Genomic DNA, 21701 nt, shown 5'->3' on the forward strand with positions numbered 1-21701 from the left:
AGGAGGCAACTAGAGGGGATAAAGAAGCTATAAGTTGCTAAACCGGATACAGGGAATTCACTCAGGCTATGGAGATGAACAGCGGCAAGTAATGCCAAGATCAAACTCCTCAGCACCAAATAGCCACCGTGTGAACATGTGGAAACCATCACTCCCTCTCTGAAAAAGTTTTGCTCTTCAGTAGCTGATAGGTTGGCATTTCGAAAAGCCCAGCTGCACTGAGAGAGAGTTTCCAGCAACCTTGCTGCTATGAAGTGGTTTAGTCCTATCCCCAGTCACCTGTGTCATCCACTACCTCCCACTCATCAATCCATCCTCTTCTTCCTCTCATCTCAATTCTTCTTCCATAAGGAGCCTTGGAAGTAAGTGGAACAGACAAGAAGATAAACTTCCAGGGATCCACGACCAAATCAATCAGCATCACTTACATATGGAGAGTTTTTAGAAAATTATTATTTGTGCATGGGACGTTGGTAATCACTGGCTAGGCCAGCATTTATTGCCCATCCCGAGTTGCCCCTGAGAAAGTGGTGGTGAGCTGCCTCTTGAACCACAGCAGTTTATTGGGTGTAGATAGCAAGAGGACTTCCAGGATTATGAGGGACACTGAAGGAACAACAATATATTTCCAAGTCAGGATGGTGAGTGGCTTGAAAGGGAACTTGTAAGGGGTGGTGGTCCCATTGATATCCTGTCCCATCTTTCTTGATTCAACTAGTTGTGCGTTTGAAGGGTTCTGGTGAACTTTGTTTTGGTGAACTTCTGCAGTGTATTTTGTGGATGGTACATACTGCTGCTATTGAGCATTGGTGATAGAGGGAGTGAATGCTTGTGAATGTGGTGTCAATCAAGAAGGTTGCTTCAGTCTGGATAGTTTCAAGCTTCTTGAGTGTTATTAGAATTGCACTCATCCAGGCAAGTGGAGAACATTCCATCACCCTCCTGTACCTTGTCTTTGGTGGCACCCCTACATGGGTCTGCTTTCTACTATGTCATGGCATTGCTGTGCCATCTAACAATCAGGCTTTGGGAGAATGAACAATGGAGCGACGATTAATGGTAGCGGCTTCCAAGTTGAGGTCCATCCCATTTCAGTTTGTGGAGCTGCAGACAGGTCAGTGCTGGTCAATCTTTTCATGTCCGTCCAACTTCAAGAGGCCATCTGTAATTAGACTGTGAGTCCACTCCTTACCGCTAATAAATTGGCCCTTGATAAGTGAACTTGTCCCAGGTTGGTACTTGCTAGGGAGGCCATGACTAAGCAGCACAAAATGGCTAACAGCTGCCTGAGGCTAATGCAGTAGAACATGGCCGCCAGTCTTAGGGAGTTTGGGAAAAATATTTGCTTAATGTAGTCTTCACAATTTGAACAATAGTAGCTCTATAGGCTCAAGGTTACTGGACTGAGATAGAATATGCAGCAACAGCTATTTACACATAAGACATCGAAAAGAACATTTCACACTAATTAGTGTTCTTGAATTACTTAACCAATTTGTTACAATACTAAGAGTAGGTTTAAGTTAAGATTCTTCAGATAATCATAGATGTAGATTCTGAAGTAGTTAAAGATTCACCAATCACTAAAAAGCATTAGGGAAAATGTTTCAAATACAACTATGACAGTTAAAGCAGGCCCTATATCATCACAGGGAAGTAAGAGAGTCTGGTAACATCATAAAACCATTGAGAACCAGGGTAGTGCACCACACACCTGTCCATCTCTTTGTCCTTCAGTGATACGATTAGCTTAATTGGAAATACATTGAAATTGCTGAGTGTGGCAGTACTTCCTTCGGGTTAAAGACTATCAATAATTAAACTGTGTACACAACAGCAAGTAAATTGGTGCGACATGTTTGAACTGTATAAGATGCTGTACCAGAGATCCAATTACTAAGGCATAACTCAATGTTGCTGACCAATAGTAAACAAAGGGGGGTGTGTGCACTCTAAGTTTAAACTGTTTAAGGTAAGACATTCTGAAGCTTTTTGTGTGCCTTATTGCGCTGGAGAAATGAAGGTGTGCTGAAAATAAAGCTGCAATAAAGGTCACCTGAAACCACCATGTGACTTGGATTCTCATCGGAAAATATGAGATCTAACAGAATTCTAGCTCGAGATTCTCTTAATATCCTCAAAGATGAATTTTTGTGAGGCACAGAATCAAAGGTACTGTAAATGACAAATAATTACCAAAATTATTTTGAGTGGTTAGTTGGATAAATAAAATCCTAACAATCAAACAAAAAATACATTCTCTCCCATTGAATTAAGCACAATTTGAAAAATAAAACTTTTTTAATAAAATCTTTGCGAGCTTATTCATTTGCCATTAGGCTCTATTTCAAAGTCTCAGCTTTAAGTGCCTTATTATTACAAATGAATTCACCTCTCTGAAAGGAAATCTGTCATCATTGTTGATGTAAAGACTATTTGCAATATAAATTAGCTATGAGATATAAAATTCTTTGTAAATCTGAGTAAACAAGATTGATCACATTGTTTTAATTTATCTTATTCATTGCGTCTCACATTCTCTATGCGTCAAATGGATAGACTGGTTTTGGACAGTGATGCCTCATAGACAGGGAGAGACTTGTGACAAACTAACTGCTTATTCCCTCCTATGGTTTCTGCTGGCACATCTTCTGTACTGTGACATCTAAGGCACAACAGGGTACAGAATGGTTAGCACCCCTACGTGGGTCTGCATTCTATCACATCATGGCAATCAGGATTCTTTCTTGATTTGATGAGTGAACTGTAGTTGCCTCCCATCTCACTGCCAGGCAGTTGAAGATTTTAACAAACTCCTGAACTGTCAATTAAACTGGTTGTGATGTTCAAACGTTTCAATCCAGCAACAGAATTCTAAATGCACATCTGGCTTGCAACCAACAATTAAGCGACCAAACATATTCTGAAGAGAAATGTTTGCTGAAGATAAATTCAATGATGAATCAGTTTAAGTGTGGTGCATTTTTTGATCCATTACTGAAACGTGGAGAATGACAGAGTTAATGGGGATGGGGGATTAAAGTGCTGTATTGCACAACTGCAAGATGCTTTGGTCTGTTTTAAGTATTCCTGAATATTCCTAGTCCTTTTTTTTGTTTGTGACAAGAAGTATCCAGAAGATAATGGGGCAAGATAGGTGAGCCAGCTTTGGTGATTGACAATGACCTGTACCAAAACAGCTGTTAGCTCTGTGCTACAAAGCCATGCACTAGAGGGGGAATTCAGAGATTACTGGGCCACCAATTTCCCCAGTACTATCAACTACCATCTCACCCACAACCTATTTTGTGATGTGGTCAAGAACGATGCTCTCCGATGGACTGAGTATATTCAACGCTGCCCTTTTCAAGTCGTGTATTTTTATGTTGTGGAACTCCATATCTCCACTTCAACAATTTCTACCATCCAATCAATCATGAAGTTAAAAACTAAAGGCATTGCAAACTGTTGTCACAATTTGTTTCCATCAACATTATTAAACAAGAGTTGGGTGGGACCTTGTGGCAGCATAGTGGATCTTGCTTGCTGGCTGCGGAGTTGGAAAAAGACAGACATGAGGTGGCAGGCTGAGGCACTTAATAGTTTTTAATTTACCATTCAAGGGTTTCCATTGGCAACACGGCAAGACAGTAAACCATGTGCATTCCTGCCGAGAACTTAATTCAGGTGGTGGTGAGGAAGTGCCAGAGTTTTGGCACTCCACCAAACCACCTTCCCACGTCCAAGTTCACCAGTTCTGGAAGCAGAGTATCCCATCTGTTAAATTGGGCTAAAGTAATCAAAACGGTTTAATGGAATGTTGGATTTTAGTTCATTGGAATTAGACTACATATGATGTCTCACTTCTACACAAATTTGGCCCCAATCGATCCGAAAGCCTGCATTCAGTTTTGGCCACTTTTAAAGAGTCTTTCATGAGATATGGATGTCACTGGCTGGGTCACATTTATCTATCCTTCATTGTTCCTTGACCTGAAGGGCTTGGTCAAGTCATTTCAGGGGGAATTAATAGCTAACCACATCATTGTGAATCTGGAGTCACTTGTAGGCAGAAGCAGGTAAGGTCAGCTCTGATGAAGAGTCATTAAGACTCAAAACATTAGCTTGCTGTCTCTCCACGGATGCTGCCTGACCATCTGTGATTTCCAGCATTTTTTTGTTTTCAGTACAGATTCCAGCATCTGCAGTAATTTGCTCTTACCAGGTAAGGATGGCTGACTTCATTCCCTAAATGGCATTAGTGATCTAATTGTGACAATTGACAATGGTTACATTGTCACTTTTAGGCTAGCGTCCATTTTTTCCATAACAGAATTCAAATTTTATTAGCTTCCATGGCAGGATTTGAACAGATGATCCCAGAACATAAGCCTGGGATTCTGATTAACCAGTCCAGTGATGTTACCGCTACACTATCGTTTCACCCAATTGCAGCTTATAATATATGTATCTTGCTTTTAAAAGAGTTCATCCTTAAGAACAAGTTGGTGTGCTTCATAACTTGTAATATATTTTACAGTTTTAACTATACCACCCGCCTGAGTTAACCAATCACTAACAAGTGACTGATTATTAAACTATTATCATTAACATGACACACATCTGTAAGGCAAGGTGCCACAACACAGAGTCACCAAGATGAATTATAAGGGTAGGCTGTGGAATCTTGACTTGTATTTATTTGAGTTTAGAAAATTTAGAGACTCTTCAATTGTAGTAGAATGTGCTTACAATGAAACAATCTCTTGCTGTGGTATGTGGGGCTGGATTTTGTGGTTCCAAATTGGGACCAAAAGGAGGCATGACGACAAGGAAATGCCTACCAAGTGGCACAGACAGACTCCGGGCTCAGTTTCCGCTGCCAGCCATTTTGCATGTTGTAGGGCAGGTAGACTGCTCGCTCCATCCAAGACCCAGGGGCAAACCTTGTGGTATTTGCACTGGGGTAGGCGGGTTTCAGAAGCCCTCCTTGACCCTGTCGAGTGAGAAGTATTGGGAAGCACCGCTGAAGTGGGACAAAAGACCTGAAGTAGAGGGTTTTTAACAATGACAATGGAGAAAATTTAGCAATAAAAGAGCTGAGTAAGGGAGCAGGTAGAGGAAGGAGTCAATTTCATTGAAGGGTTGCATTTTGAGCAAGCAGTGATTTTGACTGGCCCCCCTTCCATGCCCGGAATCACAGATCTGCATTTTTAAATGACATAAAGCTCAGACTTCTTCCCTGCATTAATTAGGGATCAGCAGAATGCTTGATCATAAATGGTGGCCAATGTGGACTTCCTGTTTTCTAGTACAGGTCAGTTGTTGGTACTGCAGACCCGACTCTGGTACAAAGTGAGGTCTTCTGCTGGGTAAACAAAAATCTCATTTCTTAGTTGCCTGGTGACAGAAGTGGCACTGTGACATCGCATCTCCTGATTCCTGCCTCTGATTGCTAAATCTGGCCCATGCTTTGCCAGCAGCTGTCTCCTTACCCCTGCGTTTGATTCTCTCGATTCAGCTATCTTTATAAATTCAAGTCAAAGAAAGAAAAAACTTCTAATCTTCTTTCCCTTTTCGTCCTCCCAATCAAAAAGCACAAGGAAAGTATGCTGGGATATTCTGACCAGGATTTTTTAGGCATTCTAATTAGGAACAATTTAACTCTTGTATTTTAGACGATAAAGTGTTGACACAGACACACAGAGAAAAAAAATCCTCTGGTTGGGAAATGCAGAATAAAGGGATATAATCTTAAAAAGTTAGGATAAGTAATTACAATCAGGAAGCACTTTTTCTTCCCACATTAACAGTAATGGAAATTCAGAACCCTCCATCAAAAAAGGTGTCAATTCCATATCAATTAGAGGTTACCAAAACGGAAGTTGTTAGTTATGGCTGCCGTTTGGGTTATGGGTCAAAGGTGGACAAATGGGCCTGAGGGGCTGATTGGCCTAATCTGTCCTGTGTTTATTGTCCCATTGTTGTGCAGTTTAGACGAAAACCTTTGATTCCCAAAAAAAAGTCATAATGTCAGCAAGAGCTAGACTAAATGGAAGTATGGAATTGAACATTATTTTGTAGCTCCATGCCTTCCCACAACCATCTCAATGATGAATTCCCAGCCTCCTAACAAGGGAATCGTGCACAGCTTAGAGTAGAGGGGAAGAATAGAAATGACTTACAAACTTGGAAAGTGACTGTTCATTGCATATTAATGGTCTGCTTAATAATCTCAGCTCCAATGTATCTAAGAGGCAGTATACTTTCACCATTATTAAACAAATCCTCTTGTTCTTTCAGAGCTTTCTTGTCTGAAAGAACTTAAACCATGTTTTCACCAGCATATTTAAATTGCTTCTCAGCATGTCTATTGGCTCAGTTGTATGTATCTCATTAATTTTGTAATGAATTTTCATTGCACTAAGCCTGGAGAGACTCTTAACACACATGTGGTCAAACAAATGCTTTAATTAATCCCATTCAGAAGACCAATCTCAGTATCACAGGCAACATGGTGGCTCAGTGGTTAGCACTGCTGCCTTACAGTGCCAGGGACCCAGGATCGAGCCCTGTCTTGGGGGACTGTCTGTGTGGAGTTTGTACATTCTCCCTGTGTCTGTGTGGGTTTCCTTTGAGTGCTCCAGTTTCCTCCCACAGTCCTAAAATTTGCGTGCTAGGTGGATTGACCATGCTAAATTGCCCGTAGTGCTCAGGGATGTGCAGGCTAGGTGAATTAGCCATGGGATACGCAGATTTATAGGCTGTGAGGTGGATCTGCCTGTGCTGGTCTTCAGAGGGTTGATGTGGGCCGAATGACCTGCTTCCACACTGTAGGGATTCTATGATGATCACCCTCCACCAGACTATTTAGCTGCACATCACGTTTATCCTGTGAGTTCTAAGTGACACTAACGGCTTTCCTGGTTCACATCGCAGATCATTATCAGAGAGAAAAAGAATCAAAGATTTTCATACATGCTTTAGGTGGAGAGAGGTTATTCACTGAAAGATATTCAGAAAAGTGAATCGATTGCTGATGATATCAGGTGTGCATTGTGACCATCCTGATTACTGCCCCTATGAGGCCAGATTTAAGGTGACCAAGTTTAAAATTCAGCCTTTTTTAAGTCAAAGACTTTCTGATCTCTAAACTTCTATTCTTCTCTCACCCATTTGCTCAGTGTCAGCCACCGTTCAAATAGATAGCATTCTTACCTGAGTCAGAAGCTGACACATGAAAATCCTAAATGAAAGGCTTGAATATAAAAATGTAGGTTGACATAGTGAGGAAGAGGCATGCCCTCTGGAGAGGCCTTTTGAATGGGATGTTAAACAGAGGTACAGTCTGCATTAACAGGTGTATGTAAAATATGTCATAGCATTATTATGAAGAAGAGCAGAAGAGGCATTCAGTTTCCAAATCAGCGCTTATTCCTGAAGTAACTCCACTAGAATGAATTACCCTGTCTTTATCACGTTGTGACAGCTTGCTTTACACAAATTGGCTGCTGCACTTCCTGAATGACATTAGTGACTGCACTTCAAAAATACATTTGCTTCATTTGTTCGTGCTGATGTCATTGGCTAGACCAGCATGTATTGCACACCCTTGATTGCCTTTAAATGCAGGGGCACACTAGGCCATTTCAGAATCAACCGCAATGCTGTGGATATGGAATCACATGTCGACAAAACCACACAAGGATGGCACATTTCCTTCCTCAAAAGACATTAGTAAATCCAGATTTTTTTAAAAATGACAATTAACATTGGTCACCTTCCAGATTATCAGTGAATTAAAATTTCACCTTCTGCCATGTGTCCAGAACATTATTCTGTGTCCGTAAAATATTAGTCCAGTGGTACAACTATACCGCTGCCTCCCTGTAGGGTTGCAACAACAGTTGCAGTGAGGAAGGGTCACCGGACCCGAAACATTATCTCTGTTTTCTCCTTCACAGATGCTGCCAGACCTGCTGAGCTTTTCCAGCAACTTTGTTTTTGTTCCTGTTTTAACAGTTAGTGTTGTTGGGGGTCAATAAATGGCACTACAGAAATGCCATTCTTCCTCCGTGTTGCATCTGCAGTTAAAAACCTACAAGTTACTTCACAGACAGAAAAGCTTTCCCTTATCAGTAAAACTGTAACTCTCCAACTCAAAAAACAGTAAATACTGTGACAATCAAAGCTTACAAGAACTAAGACCAATATGTGTTTAGATAAAGATATTTAGAGCAAAGGCAGGAAAGTGGAACATTTATACAGTTCAAGAATGTTCTTACTGAATACTGAAATAAGTTTAAGGTGCTGAATGGTTACTTTTCCTAATTGCCCCTCACGAATGTATGAGATTAATTTAGGAGGTATTACACAGCATTAATGCCCCATTATAATGCATTTACTCCATATTTATTTTTCAAACTCGCGTATATTCATTTATCAGATTGTTTTTTGCAATAGCATTTTCATGAGCCAAGTCTGCAACAAAACCCAACTCTTTTGTACAATTGTAAACAATATATTGCAGATACAGGCAGAAGTTTATATCTTGCATCAATCAATAAAAATGAATTCCAATGATGGAATGATTCATCAATACAAACAAGCTCAACTAACAAAACAAAATTATTATAATTGTCTTCAGTCTTTTCTACCTCTTTCCATCATACATCACTCTCAAAGTTGCAAAGAACGGGTGTGATCTTCCCAAAGGAAGACATTCTCCCACACTCAGTATAAGAAACTGCAGTCTCAATTTTGTATCTCATCTTTCTTCACTGTACCACTGCCCTTCACCACTGGATCACTCAGATTGTAAAGGGTCTTGTGCAAACTCCTGTTCTGTTTTCAGAGTGATTTGTTAGTGTAACATCATTAACTATTACACATATTGTACGTTAATCCCACACAATTTGATAGCGAACACAGCCCAAATTTATTTCTAACCAATATTTAAGGGCTGGTTGGATGTGGTGCTTTTTCCCCCAAAACGCATTCTGGGAATTGCCAGTTGGACATATTTCAGCCAAAAGTTATTCATTTAATCACAACTTCAAGGGATAATACACATCTGCTTCTTGTAACAATGTACATGCAAATCACATTTAATGTTGTCATAAATGAGGGCTAATATTTGCTCCTAACTGCAACTTTCAAAGCTGAAACAACATAGAAAATGCACAAAAGCTTTTTGATTATATGCCCACGAAGTAATTTTTAATTAAGATTTCTTTGTTGTAGCTGGAATTGTTTTCTTACCTGATTGTACTGCCAGGATCTGCTTCCACAGACCAGGTGCAATGAAGATTGTGGTCATATGGTGCTGGGTACCCAGGTGAAAAGATTCTTCCGGAAGTTTCTCCCATGATGTGACCTCCACACTCAGCTGGAAATATTTATAGCATGAGAAAACAATGTTTGAATGATTCGTGCATAAAAGTGAACACTGCTAATAAAAGTTACAATAGGGAGGAGCTGCAGAAAGCATCAGAGAAATGACACTAAAGAACATTAAGGAGGAGTCAATTGATTTGGTTTAATTGAAACATCAGTGAAAAAACAATAGCCATACGGAGCTGCTAAATTATAATTATAAATCTTGCATTTGTAATTATAATTCCTGTTCTACCAGAGATACAATTAATTCCATTTTCTTGAGCAGTCATTCTGAGTTGCCTTTCAAAACTTGAAGTGTCAAGTAATTGTTCCAGTTTCCAAAATGAGAAAACCTGACGTTTGCTTTAATTCCACCAAAGGAAGATGGTCTGAACAAACACAACCTTGATTTTCAGATCATCTTCGAGTTCAATTTTATGACTTCAGAAACGGAGACATCTGCTTTCCTTGCATGAATATCCATTTTGGAATGAGGTAGTTCAGCATGATCAGAGGGACTTGTGAAATAATGTGCTAAAATTAATTCAGTAAATTGTTTTTAGATTAACTCATCTCCAAAGGAATCAATGAATTACTTATTAAGAAACCTATGATGCAATATTGTAGCCTCTGACCATGGTATGGCCTCTCAGCCTTTAGTCTGTTGTCTACTGCACTCAAGAGGTCCATAAAACCATAAGATATCAAAGCATAATTAGGCCATTCGGCCCATCAAGTCTGCTCCACTATTTGATCAGAGCTGATATGTTTCTAAACCCCATTCTCCTTCCTTCTTTCAGTAACTTTCAATCCCCTTACTAATCAAGAAATTATCTATCTCTGTCTTAAATACACTCAGTGACTGGGCCTCCATAGCCTTCTGTGGCAATGATTTCTACCAATTCAACAGTACTTCCATACATTGATCATTGCTTAGCAAGAAAAGGAACAAGAGCACAGAAATCACAGGTCATCTTTTTAAATACAAGATTACCCTTGGGTGAGAGAGTAGCAGGAAAAGGTAAGCAAGTGAGAGGTTCAAGATCCTTTCATTTGACTTGTTCCTTGCTCATTCTGAATGTTAACAATGTGCAGTGGTGATGTGGATTGTCTTGGAAACACAGAAGTAACATGACAGAATATCTAGAGGCACAGAGAAGACTCAACAGTGAATTAGAAGACGTCTGAAGTCAGAAATAAGGACCTTAAATAAGAAAGGTGATTGCACCAGGCCTCAATGTCAGCTACAATCTACAAAAAGCAGCAACGTCAACTCCCACATTCTCCTCAGATAGTAAGAAAATCCAGATGCAACTGTTATATGGCTTTGAAGCTGCTGGGTAATATTTGCCCATTTCATTACAACTCTGAAACTCTGATCAGGTTAACTGCTAAGATGGTGTTTCCCCTATCTGAAGACTCCAGGACTGGGGGACCTAGACTCAGAATAAAGGGTAGATTGAGGGTTTAGTTCTACTCAGACAGTTGTGAATTCTCAACTCCAGATATTCAGTTGTTGAGCAGCTTCAAAACTATGATAAATGCATTCTTAGACTTTAAAGGAATCAAGGGAGATTGTAATTGGACGAGAAGATGAAGTTGAGGCCAAAGATCAGCCTTGGTCTTATGGGACAGCACAGCAGGCTTGAGTGCCCAAAGACCTTCTCATACTCTTATTTCTTTTGCTGTCCGGAAGCAAGGTCATAGTTTTCAAAACGGTTTAGCCAACTTGGCACTGATTAATAATTCAACAACAGAAAATAAGGAATTAAAATGACAAATTAAAACAATGATGTAGAGTTAAACATGTTTTTAAAAACTGATGGGATTCTCTTGGATGGATAAATTTGTTGTGCTAAGAAAGAACTAAGAGATATGCTAAAGCTATGGCTGCATTGATTTAAATGAAGCTATATTTACATTTGAAATTCACTAAGTGGGTAAATTGTCATCAAATAAAATACCTGTAGTCTTGGCTAAAGTGTTCGTAAATAAATTAATTCTTGGTTCCACATGCAGTAGGTGGTCTTAAATCCAATGTAAAAAGAAAATTAAAATAGTGAGAGTCAATTCCTCCATTGATTGAATTTATCTCTCCATTCTTGATGTTGTATATAATTTGATGATTTATACCATTCAGCCAATTTTGTGTTGACTTTGGCAATGAATCAGAAGTTTATCTACACTCGAGCTGGTTCCCATGAAGTTATTCCCTCGCTCTGCTCGTACCATTGTTACTAAACAGTGGCAAGGGAATGTGGCACTGTGAAACATGCCCTCTTTCAGAAAACCCGTTAAAGCAATGCCTAGTCTGTCCCCCTCAGACGGGTGCATCTCAGATGATTTAAAATCTCATCAATTACTACCTTCTACTTTTATTCACTTTTTACTTCCAAACTGTCGGTCTTCATATTTCTGTAAAACAAAATACGCCTACCACCGATCTAGTATATCTGTTGTTCACAATCGGAATTATAATTTGTTACACTTCTCAACCAAGATTATGGCTGAAGAATCAGTGATAGACATAGGGTGGCGCAGTGGAAGTGCTCCTACCTCTGGATGGGAAAGTCTGGGTTCAAATCCCCCCTGTCCCAGATGTGTATTATGCCATGTTTGAACAGGTTGGTTAAAAATCTCAGAGAGGGAGATACCAGTGTACAGAAGCAAAGTGTGAAAAATCAAACAGTTCAGAACATTTCTAAGTGTAATTTTCAATGGCAAGTATAAAAATGAGGCAGAATAAACACCCCACCTCATCGGATATTGGAAAATTGAGAATTTTACAATTACACTTTTGATTTCTTTTCTACCAAATTGAAATATATATCACATAAACACTGAATGATGTAACACCTTGGTGTTGGTTGTGTTACAGCAATTCTCTTTATAAATTTGGGAAGTGTATGTTTTCAACAGCTTCCCACCCCCACCCCACAAAAGATCAAAGATTAAATAGATTCTTTCCAGGCAAGGATTTTAACAACCCAATAGAGTTCCTGATATTCAGGGAGCTGGAGCCAACATTACAGCTATGTATATTAAATAGGAATATGATACCTACTGTCAACGTATAAAGTTACACAGTGTAACAGTGGACAGAATCATCCAGTTTCTGAGGCAGTGAGCCTGGAGGTGGGAAGGCACATTACTGAGATGGAAGCTTTTGTACCAGAACCTTGCCTCCATCTTGCCTTCATCCTGAATTAAGTTCTGGGTGGGAAAACCCACACTTGATCTTCCCACTCTGCCAATTGAGGTCCTTAAGTGATCACTTAAATACCATTTCAAGGGCCGAGTCCCACATGGGCTGCTATCATTTCAGCTCAAGTGGGACAAATGTGAGGCAGCCCCCCGACCGGTAAACCAGTGTGCATAGCCTATCAGTAGTGGGTACTGGGGATCTCCTGAACTGTACATAGGATCAGGGAAGGTAGGTGTCGAAAGCTATCTGCCCCGGCCTTGTTTCCAACCTCCTGATGATCCACTCTCCTCCACAAAACACTCACCTGACAACGAGCAGCAGTCATGGTGCTCTCCATGGTGCTGCTGAATGCCAAAACCGCCAACCTCTGATTGGCTGGTAGCTCTTTTTGGGTGGGACCTCCAAAACTGGGGGCTTGATTTCTGAGGAATTCCCACTACTGCCCTCAATACAGCCTGATTTGAAGATGTTATGGCAGGCATTCCTCTGGAGAGTCAGCATCTTGGCAAGCATGTGAGCAAGACACCGAAAGAAAACGGAAGATTCCACACTGTGTGTTCAGTTCATGGGTGCCATGACCACATTCAGCTCTTAAAAAGTCAAAAACAGACAGTCTCTGCAGATTTGGTCAGTGACAATGCTGGTACAAGAAAAACAGTGCATTGGAGTTTATAGAATCTACTTCCTTTCATCAAAAACCTGTCATTTTTTTCAACACAAAATTGTAGCCTGGGGAAGGGAAAGGAATGTAAAATCAGAACAGTAAATTATTCAGCCAAAATAGTCTACTTTTAGAAAATAGTTTGCTGAAATCTGGTTTCATACCTACACAGGAAGGCAGCGTATTGTCCCAGGCCCTGCGATCTCCAGTTAAGCAGGTTAGTACAGAGTTCCCACGTAACGTATACCCTGGATTACAATCAAAGACAACAGTGGTCCCTGCAAAGTGTCCCTCATCCTGGATCTTATAGCCAAACTGTGGGGTCCCTGGATCTTCACACCTGATCAGTTCAAAACCTATCAAAACATTGGAAATGACTTTGTGTTAAAAATGTAACTTTTGTAGGAAAAAAGAAATCATCTTTTGTCTTGTGCGAATTAACTGTGAAAGTACAATGTTCTCCTTGCTGGTCTAATACCATGGCATTATCTCTCCAAGTTTATCTAGTAACAATCTACAGTTAATAACAAGAAAGATCACGCTGTCAGTATACATTATAAGTCCAACTTTACAAAATATTCCCAGGTTCTAAGAAGTGACTCAGTTGAGTCAAACAGTTGCTGACTCAACTGGAATTTGTTCACATGAAACAGGAGGGATAATGGATCAAACACCACTTGCCACTACTAACTGCTGCATTAACTATAAATACCTGGCTCTCTTGTACATGATAAACACAAAAGCTGAAAATTTGAAAATTGCTCAAAAGTCAATCAAGAACAAATTTTTAGAAGTGTGAAGTTTACAACAGCAGCACCAGTGACTCCAATACAATCAGCATATCCCAACAACAGAAAGCAACAAATAAGTTACAGGAACTATCGGTTGCATGATGCAAAGATAGAATTACACCTGATCATATTTATCAGCAATTTTTTTGTGGCTCAATTTACAGAATTGGCAGTTGTAGAATCATAGAGCTGTACAGCAAGGAAACAGAAGTGTTGGTCCAAATCGTCCTTGCTGACCAGATGTCCTACATTAATCTAGTCCCAGTTACCAGCATTTGCCCCATATTCTCTAAACCCTATTCATACGCCCATCCAGATGTCTTTTAAATGTTGTCATTGTACCAGCCACCACCTCTTCCTCTGGCAGCTCATTCCATACATGAAGCACCCTCTATGTGATAAAGGTGTCCCTTAGCTCCCTATTAAATCTTTCCCCTCTCACCTTAAACCTATGCCCTCGAACTTTGGACTCCCCTACCTTGGGGAAAAGACTTTGGCTTTTCACCCTACCAATGCCCCTCACCATTTTATTAACTTCTATAAGGTTTCTCAGTGTCTGATGCTCCAGGGAAAATTGTCAGGACAATTCTCTTCTTTCAAATTATTTGTGGTTCTGCTGTTATCATGATTGGTGTACCAAGGGTTAGATGTGATTTTCTGCTTTTCCATAATAATGAGGCCTCAATTCAACTTAAAGTTAGAAGAGCATTCTTACCTGCTATTTGGATATCAGCAATACCTTGAGTATGTTTAATTTAAAGAACTATTATTTAAAGAATTAAATAATGATTAAAGAATTTCCATCTCAAGAATTAGGGAAGGTACAGGGTGGAATTTTTATACTTTTCAATGGTCTCAATGGAGAAAGACTGAGATTAATTAAACTCATTGGTATTATGATTCAACCTCCCCACAACAGATTTCATATTTCCCTTTTAAGATTATCTACTGTTTGTAGTTTATATGGCAATGAAACAGACATTCAATGAGAGTTTCATACAATTTTTCATGTGATGTCTGTGGCAGTCAACATTCGAAATTGGATGATGCAATTCCTAACAGTGACGGTGGATTTATTCTTGGGCCCTGACCAAATACCATCCTTAAAACAGATTAGCTGATCATTGTTTGTGTGAACTTGCTCTGCACAAATTGTCTGTCACATTTCCTACATTACAAGTTTATTTAAGCACTTTTAGATATCTGGTGGTTGTGCAAGGAATAATATAAACATTTCATTATTGTATTTATGCAATAACTAATCAGTTATAAACAGGACAAGGATGCTTAGATGAACATGCAGGCCTTGTGATAGATCCATCTTAATTGCCCACTGAACCCAAAGTTAGCTTTGGATGGATCAAAATCCATTCCCTACTGCCTGTTTCATGCCTCCAGGTACAAAAGACTTTCCTCATCTACAACTTAACATAACCTCACCCTCTAATCTTCTGCCTCATGTTTGACCTGAGTATTCAGATAGGAAAAAGTGAAGCATAATGCTGAGACAAGGAGTCGATATTTGACATGTCCCTGCATTGTTTGACTAGGGAGTACATAATAACATTGAGAGCTAAAAATGAAAATTTCAGTTGCCCAGCGTTGACATCTTTCACCTCAATAATCATTCAAAGAAAGAAAATCCATTGTGTTAAGAGCTGTAGATTCACTGCTTTAAAGAATCAATAACATTCAGTATCTGCAAGTAGCACATCATCGCAATGATGCAAGAATTATCTTTTAAATCACTTGAACCTGCAGAATCCAATTTAACACAGTTTCTTGACCATCCTTAATCTGACACTTACTTGAAAAAAGGAGTTCAAATCCCTTGCTGGTGTTCTCTGCATTTGTGATGAACTCAAGCCACATGCTGTTTGATGTACTGTTCAGAACGATATTAAGCATCTGTGATCCGGTGAAGGTACCGAGCAATCTAGAGGAGCTGTCCTTACCATCAAAAATCTGGAAATCCAAGAAAAGGAACATTATTGAAAGATGCAAAAGGAAGAGAATATGACAGGAGCAATTTACTTCTAAGGCCAATCTCTAAATTGAGTAACTCCGTTTACAGTATCATTGTACAAACTGTATGGAACAAATCTTCCCCTCACATCACTAGGGTGACAATCAGAGGACAATTGGTTAAACAGGGTTGAAGCTTTGATTGCAATCCAAATAATGTCTATCATGGCCTAGTGATACCTTCAGAAGCTCATGTCAGGCACAATGGCTAATATTGACAATGTTACAATGAGATTTACACAGAAGCTTTGCCAGGAATTGGATCTGAAAAACACAGGTAGATTCAATAGTGAAGAAGGTGTTTGGTACACTTGCCTTTATTAGTCAGAGCATTGAGTATAGGAGTTGGGAGGTCATGTTGCGGCTGTACAGGACATTGGTTAGGCCACTTTTGGAATACTGCGTTCAATTCTGGTCTCTCTGCTGTACAAAAAATGTTGTTTAACTTGAAAGGGTTCAGAGAAGATTTACAAAGATGATGCCAGGGTTGGAGGGCTTGAGCTATTGGGAGAGGCTGGATAGGCTGGGGCTATTATTTCTGGATTGTCGGAGGTTGAGGGTTGACCTTATAGAAGTTTATAAAATCATGAGGGGCATGGATCGGGTGAACAGTCAAGGTCTTTTCCCCAGGTAGGGGAGTCCAAAACTAGAGGACATAGGTTTAAGTTAAGAGGGAAAAGATTTAAAAGGGTCCCAAGGGGCAAAATTTTCGCAAAGAGGGTGCTGCGTGTATGGAATGAGCTGTCAGAGGAAGTGGTAGAAGCTGGTACAATGACAACATTTAAAAGGCTTCTGGATGGGTATGTGAATATGAAGGTTTTAGAGAGGTATGGGCCAAATGTTAGCAAATCGGACTAGATTAATTCAGGATATCTGGTCGCCATGGATGAGTTGGGCCAAAAGGTCTGTTTCCATGTTGTACAGCTCTATGACTCTATGACCTCAGCCATACAACGCCTCTGCTCTTACAAAGGAAATTGAAATCAACATTGCATATTTGACATATTTTCAGAGCTCCAAATCAGACTTTGTGACTGAAATAACGCATCATAATCCAATTTTGAAAAGTGGTGTACCTTAACATGGTACCACTACAGTTTAAAATCATACTTAGCTTTATTTGATTTAGAAAGGTTTGATGGGGGTGTATGATCTTGAGACTGGACTATTCCAAAGCACTGCTGTCTCTTCTCCCACATTCTAATCTACAGAAACTTGAGGTCACCCAAAACACTGTTGCCCATGATTAGACTCACCCCAAGTCCAATTTCCCCATTAGCTCCATGTTACTGACCTATACTGGCTTCCAGTCATGTAACATCTTGTTTTCAAATCATTCCATGACTTTGTTCCTCCACATCTCTGCAATCTCCTCCTACCCAGGAACCCTTAAAGGTCCCCTTCTTCCTTCAATTCTAGTTTCTTGTGCAGCCCTTACATTAATCACTCCACCATAGGTGGCTATGTTTAAAGCCCCATCTCTGGACCTGCTCACCCAAGACAGCTGGCTCACGACCTTAATTTCCTCCTTTAAGACATTCCCCAAAACGTACAACTTTGATTGACCATTTTGTCATATCACTTAAAGTCTTCCTATGGGGATTGGTGTGATACACTTTTCTGTTCATAAATACACTTTACTCATAAAAAGGAAATCTTTCTGTACTTGCACAATTACTAAAGCAGTTTGAATCTATACAGTTTTTGTGTACCGAGAAGAAAATAAACATTGGGCTTTGACTTTCTTGACAGTTACAATTAACCTAAAAGCATTTCTTAATTATGGTAAGTACTAGGAACTATTTACATATATCTGAGGCATTGGGAGGGTCCAATAACTGAATGGACCCCTGTGGTACTTTGACAGAAAGACCTTAGACAGAAGTCTTTCCCCACGGTGCCTTGGCAGCAGCTGCCTCAAGTTTCAGTGAGTCCCTCATCATGTGGTGCTGGACCTTGGAACATGTTTGCATAGCACGGTGGCATGGTCACTGAATTAATAATCCAAAGATCCAGACTAATCCTCTGCAGACTATACCTGCATTCGAATTGCACCTTGGTAGATGGTGACCATTCGGTAATAAGTCTGGAATTATGAAAGCTAGTCTGATAATAACTAGGAAACCATTGCTCGTTGTCATAAAAGTCCACCTTGTTCACTAATACCCTTTAAAGAAGGTAGATCAGCCATATCTTTGGTCTGTGATTCACATGACTGTAGATCCACAGGAAGGTATGACTCTTAACTGGCCTCTGAAATTAAATTAGCAATTCATTCAGTTTGAGGGCAATTAGGGATGGGCAATAAATGTTGGCCTTCCTGGCCGGTTCACATCCATTAAAGAATTAGTTAAGTAGATCTGAGAAAGGTCTTGCATTCTTTTATTACGTTAGAGGTGTTATCTAAATATATTGCTGTGTTCTGTTGTCTACTTTGAAACTGTGTACGTACCTGCAGATCCAATATCTTTTAACTTTTGGCACAATAGTGAAAAAAAAAGACCATATATTTTTCATTTCCATCATCTCTGAGTTTTATACCTGGAACTCTCATGGAGTGTATGTCATGGTTTTATAAAGGAAAATTATAAACTAACTTAAGATGAATACACCAATTAGTTAATCACATAGGAAAGTTAAGCTTAATGAAAGCAAAATGAAATAAACAAAATTGTCTGAACCAAAATTAGTATTTTTAACAAAAGACATTGAGTCATCAGCAATGAATTAGCCAGGCACAACACCTTAACTCTGAGTAATGTTCCTGCTTTTTAATCAATGGTAATCAGGTGTAAGGAAACTCATCTCCTATTTTGACTTGCACCTGATTTAGAAGTTTTAAATGTAAGAGGAAGAATATATCACTTACAATTATCAAGCCTGGAAACAAGGAGCCCAGACACTGGAATACACAGATCAGCTTCTAATTCAGAGGACTGCTTTTGGCAGAGAAGGGAGACAGAGTTGTGACTGGATAACTTATAAAAAACACTCTCTTTCTCTCTGCCTGTCAGCAAGGATTAAACACGAGTGACAATACAAATTGAAGAGAGCAAGCAAACACCAAGAATGGATCCACAAAATTCATAGCAAGACACCATTAACCAACCATGGTCTCAAAACTTTACACTTCAAGGACACCCTAAGAACCTTTGAAAGACATATTCTTTCATCTTACTTTTGTACAGGACACTATCCCTTTTTAAATTGGCATCTGTTTGTATAGGCTTAACATTGCAAGTTTATTATTTTTCCCTGGGTTTGCAGGGAAGAAATTACTCTTTTCTTTGCTGAAGAAAACATTGCAAGTGACTCCTTATTGTTTCTGGTGAACTTGGTAGCTACATTTTAATTGGAGTGTAGTACACCCTTGTGCTAAATGGTATTCCTGCTCCTGCAGTGGGCCACTTCTGCCACACCGCCTCACCAGGCTGCCACCACTACTCCACACTGGGGTGCTGCCACCATGCTCTCCACTGGGTTACTGGCGTACCCGTTCCAGGCTGCTGGTCACCGGCGTCCCCACTTCGGGTCATTGTTTTCTCTGCCGACCCCGCTTCAGAGGCTGGGGCCAGATGTCCGAGGCTGAGAGACGGGAGAGATGGGAGGAGAGAAGGGAAAAAAAGAAACAGAACGGGCGGAGAGGAGGAACTCCTACTCTGCTGCCATCTCACGTCATTCAATTTTTTACATTTCTCTGGAGGGCAGTTGAGACTATGGTTTAACACCTTACCTGAAAGACAGGCTGATTTTGAATCTTGGCAGACTGAAGTATTAATCTAGATTATAAACTCAGATGACTGGATCAGGGATTGAAACTACAATCTTCTGACAAGCTGCCAGCAATGAGTTAGCCAGGCGCAACACCTTAACTCTTAGTAATGTGCCTGCTTTTTAACCAAAGGGAGAAAAATGGAATAGTTACACACCAATTTCCATCTTTAAGTGATTTATTATAAGGTATGACACGTTGTGGAACATGTCAATCTGGAATTGGATTGAACTGACCTCAGCACATTTCAGTTGTTCCTATAATCAGCAGTTGGAGAGATTTGCCAGTCAGGGTTCAATTCAAACCCTCAATACCAGGAGAGATAATAACTTATTCTAACTTACAGTATGATTCAATCCACAATGACAGCACTTTCATTAAAATGATCTGCTTTCCTTGAATGTACATTGCTTGTAAATTATTGCTGTCCTTATCGGTAGTCAGTACAATGGATTAATTGATTGATTTATTGTTATCGCATGTACCAAGATACAGTGAAAAGTGTTTTACATACTCTACAAGCAGATTGTAGATAAAAAGTGTGTCAGGGTAGCAGAACAGAGAGCAGAATACAGTGTTACAGCTGCTGAGAAGGTGCAGAGGGAGAGATCAACATTGACATTTGAGAGGTTAATTCAAAAGTCTGATAACAGCGGGAAAGAAGCTGTTCTTGAATCTATTCTTATGTGTATTCAACCTTTTTTATCTTCTGCCCACAGGAAGAAGGTAGAAGAGAGTATAACCGGGGTGGGAGAGGTCTGTGATTATGTTGGTTGCTTTCCTGAGGCAGTGGGAAGTGTAGATGGAGTCAACAGATGGAAGGCTGGTTTGTGTGATGGACTGGGCTGTGTTCATGACTCTCTGTACTTTCCTGTGGTCTTGGGAAGTGCAGTTGTCATGCCACATTATGATGCATCCAAATAGGAAGTTTTCTACGGTGCATCTATAAAAATTGGCAAGAATCTTTGTGGATATCCAAATTTCCTTAGCCCCCTGAGGAAGTTGAAATGTTGTTGTGCTTTCTTGACCGTTGCGTCAACGTGGGTGGACTAGGACAGATTGTTGGTGATGCTCACTCCTGGAACTCCCAGGAGCCAGAATGCAGCCTGTCATATATGTGTGAAGTCTGATGTAATACTTGGATTTATTCAGTGTCCTATTCTACTGAAACTGCTCAAAATGCTTCACCAGATCATATAAACTAAAAAATTTTTGGCATGGATTACTCTGCAAACTATGTCATATAAAAAGCAATGAAATAATTAAAATTCTGCAATGAAAATTGGGAATCGGTTCATTTGTCAAAGCCTCTTTGCTGAAATTGACAACCATGGTAATGAAGCTTGCCCCATGCTATTAATGTTTTAACTCTGTGGCTTTAGTTATTATGTATTACATATATACCCATATTATAAATACTGTGTAATGTGCACAATGGATAAGTAAATCCAGGGTACAGGAAGAATCTGCTGTTCATACATGGTAACTATTTAGAGAGCACCCAGCTTCTTGATCAAAAAGGAAAAAAAAATCTGGCTTTTCAGACAAGCAGCTAAAAGTTTTCTTCCAATTTCTATCAGTATTGAAAATAATTCTTCACAAAATGTCCCTGGTGGAGGCTAACTGGATCAAATGCCACTTGCAGTTTGTTGAAAAAGACAAGATCATTTCAGGTGAGGGAGAGTTCTTTACATATAATGAATTATGTAATAGTTGTGTGAATGCAACATCATATCTGCCGCAAGATTTAAAATGAAACTTATCCCACAACCAGAGACTTTTTGTTTTTAAGTATCATTAATTTTGGAACATTGTTTTAAGCTGACTGTATAAGCATGTTCCTAATTCAGCTGGACTCAATTGAAATGG

General features: G+C 39.7%; 1 protein-coding gene across 1 annotated transcript in view; it reads right to left on the reverse strand.

The window, feature by feature from the left end:
• csmd2 (CUB and Sushi multiple domains 2) overlaps window positions 1–21701 on the reverse strand; it is a 613472-nt gene that overhangs the window by 343569 nt on the left and 248202 nt on the right. Inside the window, exons 17-19 of the mRNA XM_048612954.1 lie at window positions 15844–16000; window positions 13409–13600; window positions 9262–9388 (exon numbers count right to left, since the gene is read on the reverse strand). Coding sequence (XP_048468911.1) covers window positions 9262–9388; window positions 13409–13600; window positions 15844–16000 — 476 coding nt within the window. The remainder of the gene's footprint in view (window positions 1–9261; window positions 9389–13408; window positions 13601–15843; window positions 16001–21701) is intronic.

This window comes from Rhincodon typus, chromosome 27 (assembly GCF_021869965.1).
Source record: "Rhincodon typus isolate 14 chromosome 27, sRhiTyp1.1, whole genome shotgun sequence".
Taxonomy (NCBI): Eukaryota; Metazoa; Chordata; class Chondrichthyes; order Orectolobiformes; family Rhincodontidae; genus Rhincodon; species Rhincodon typus.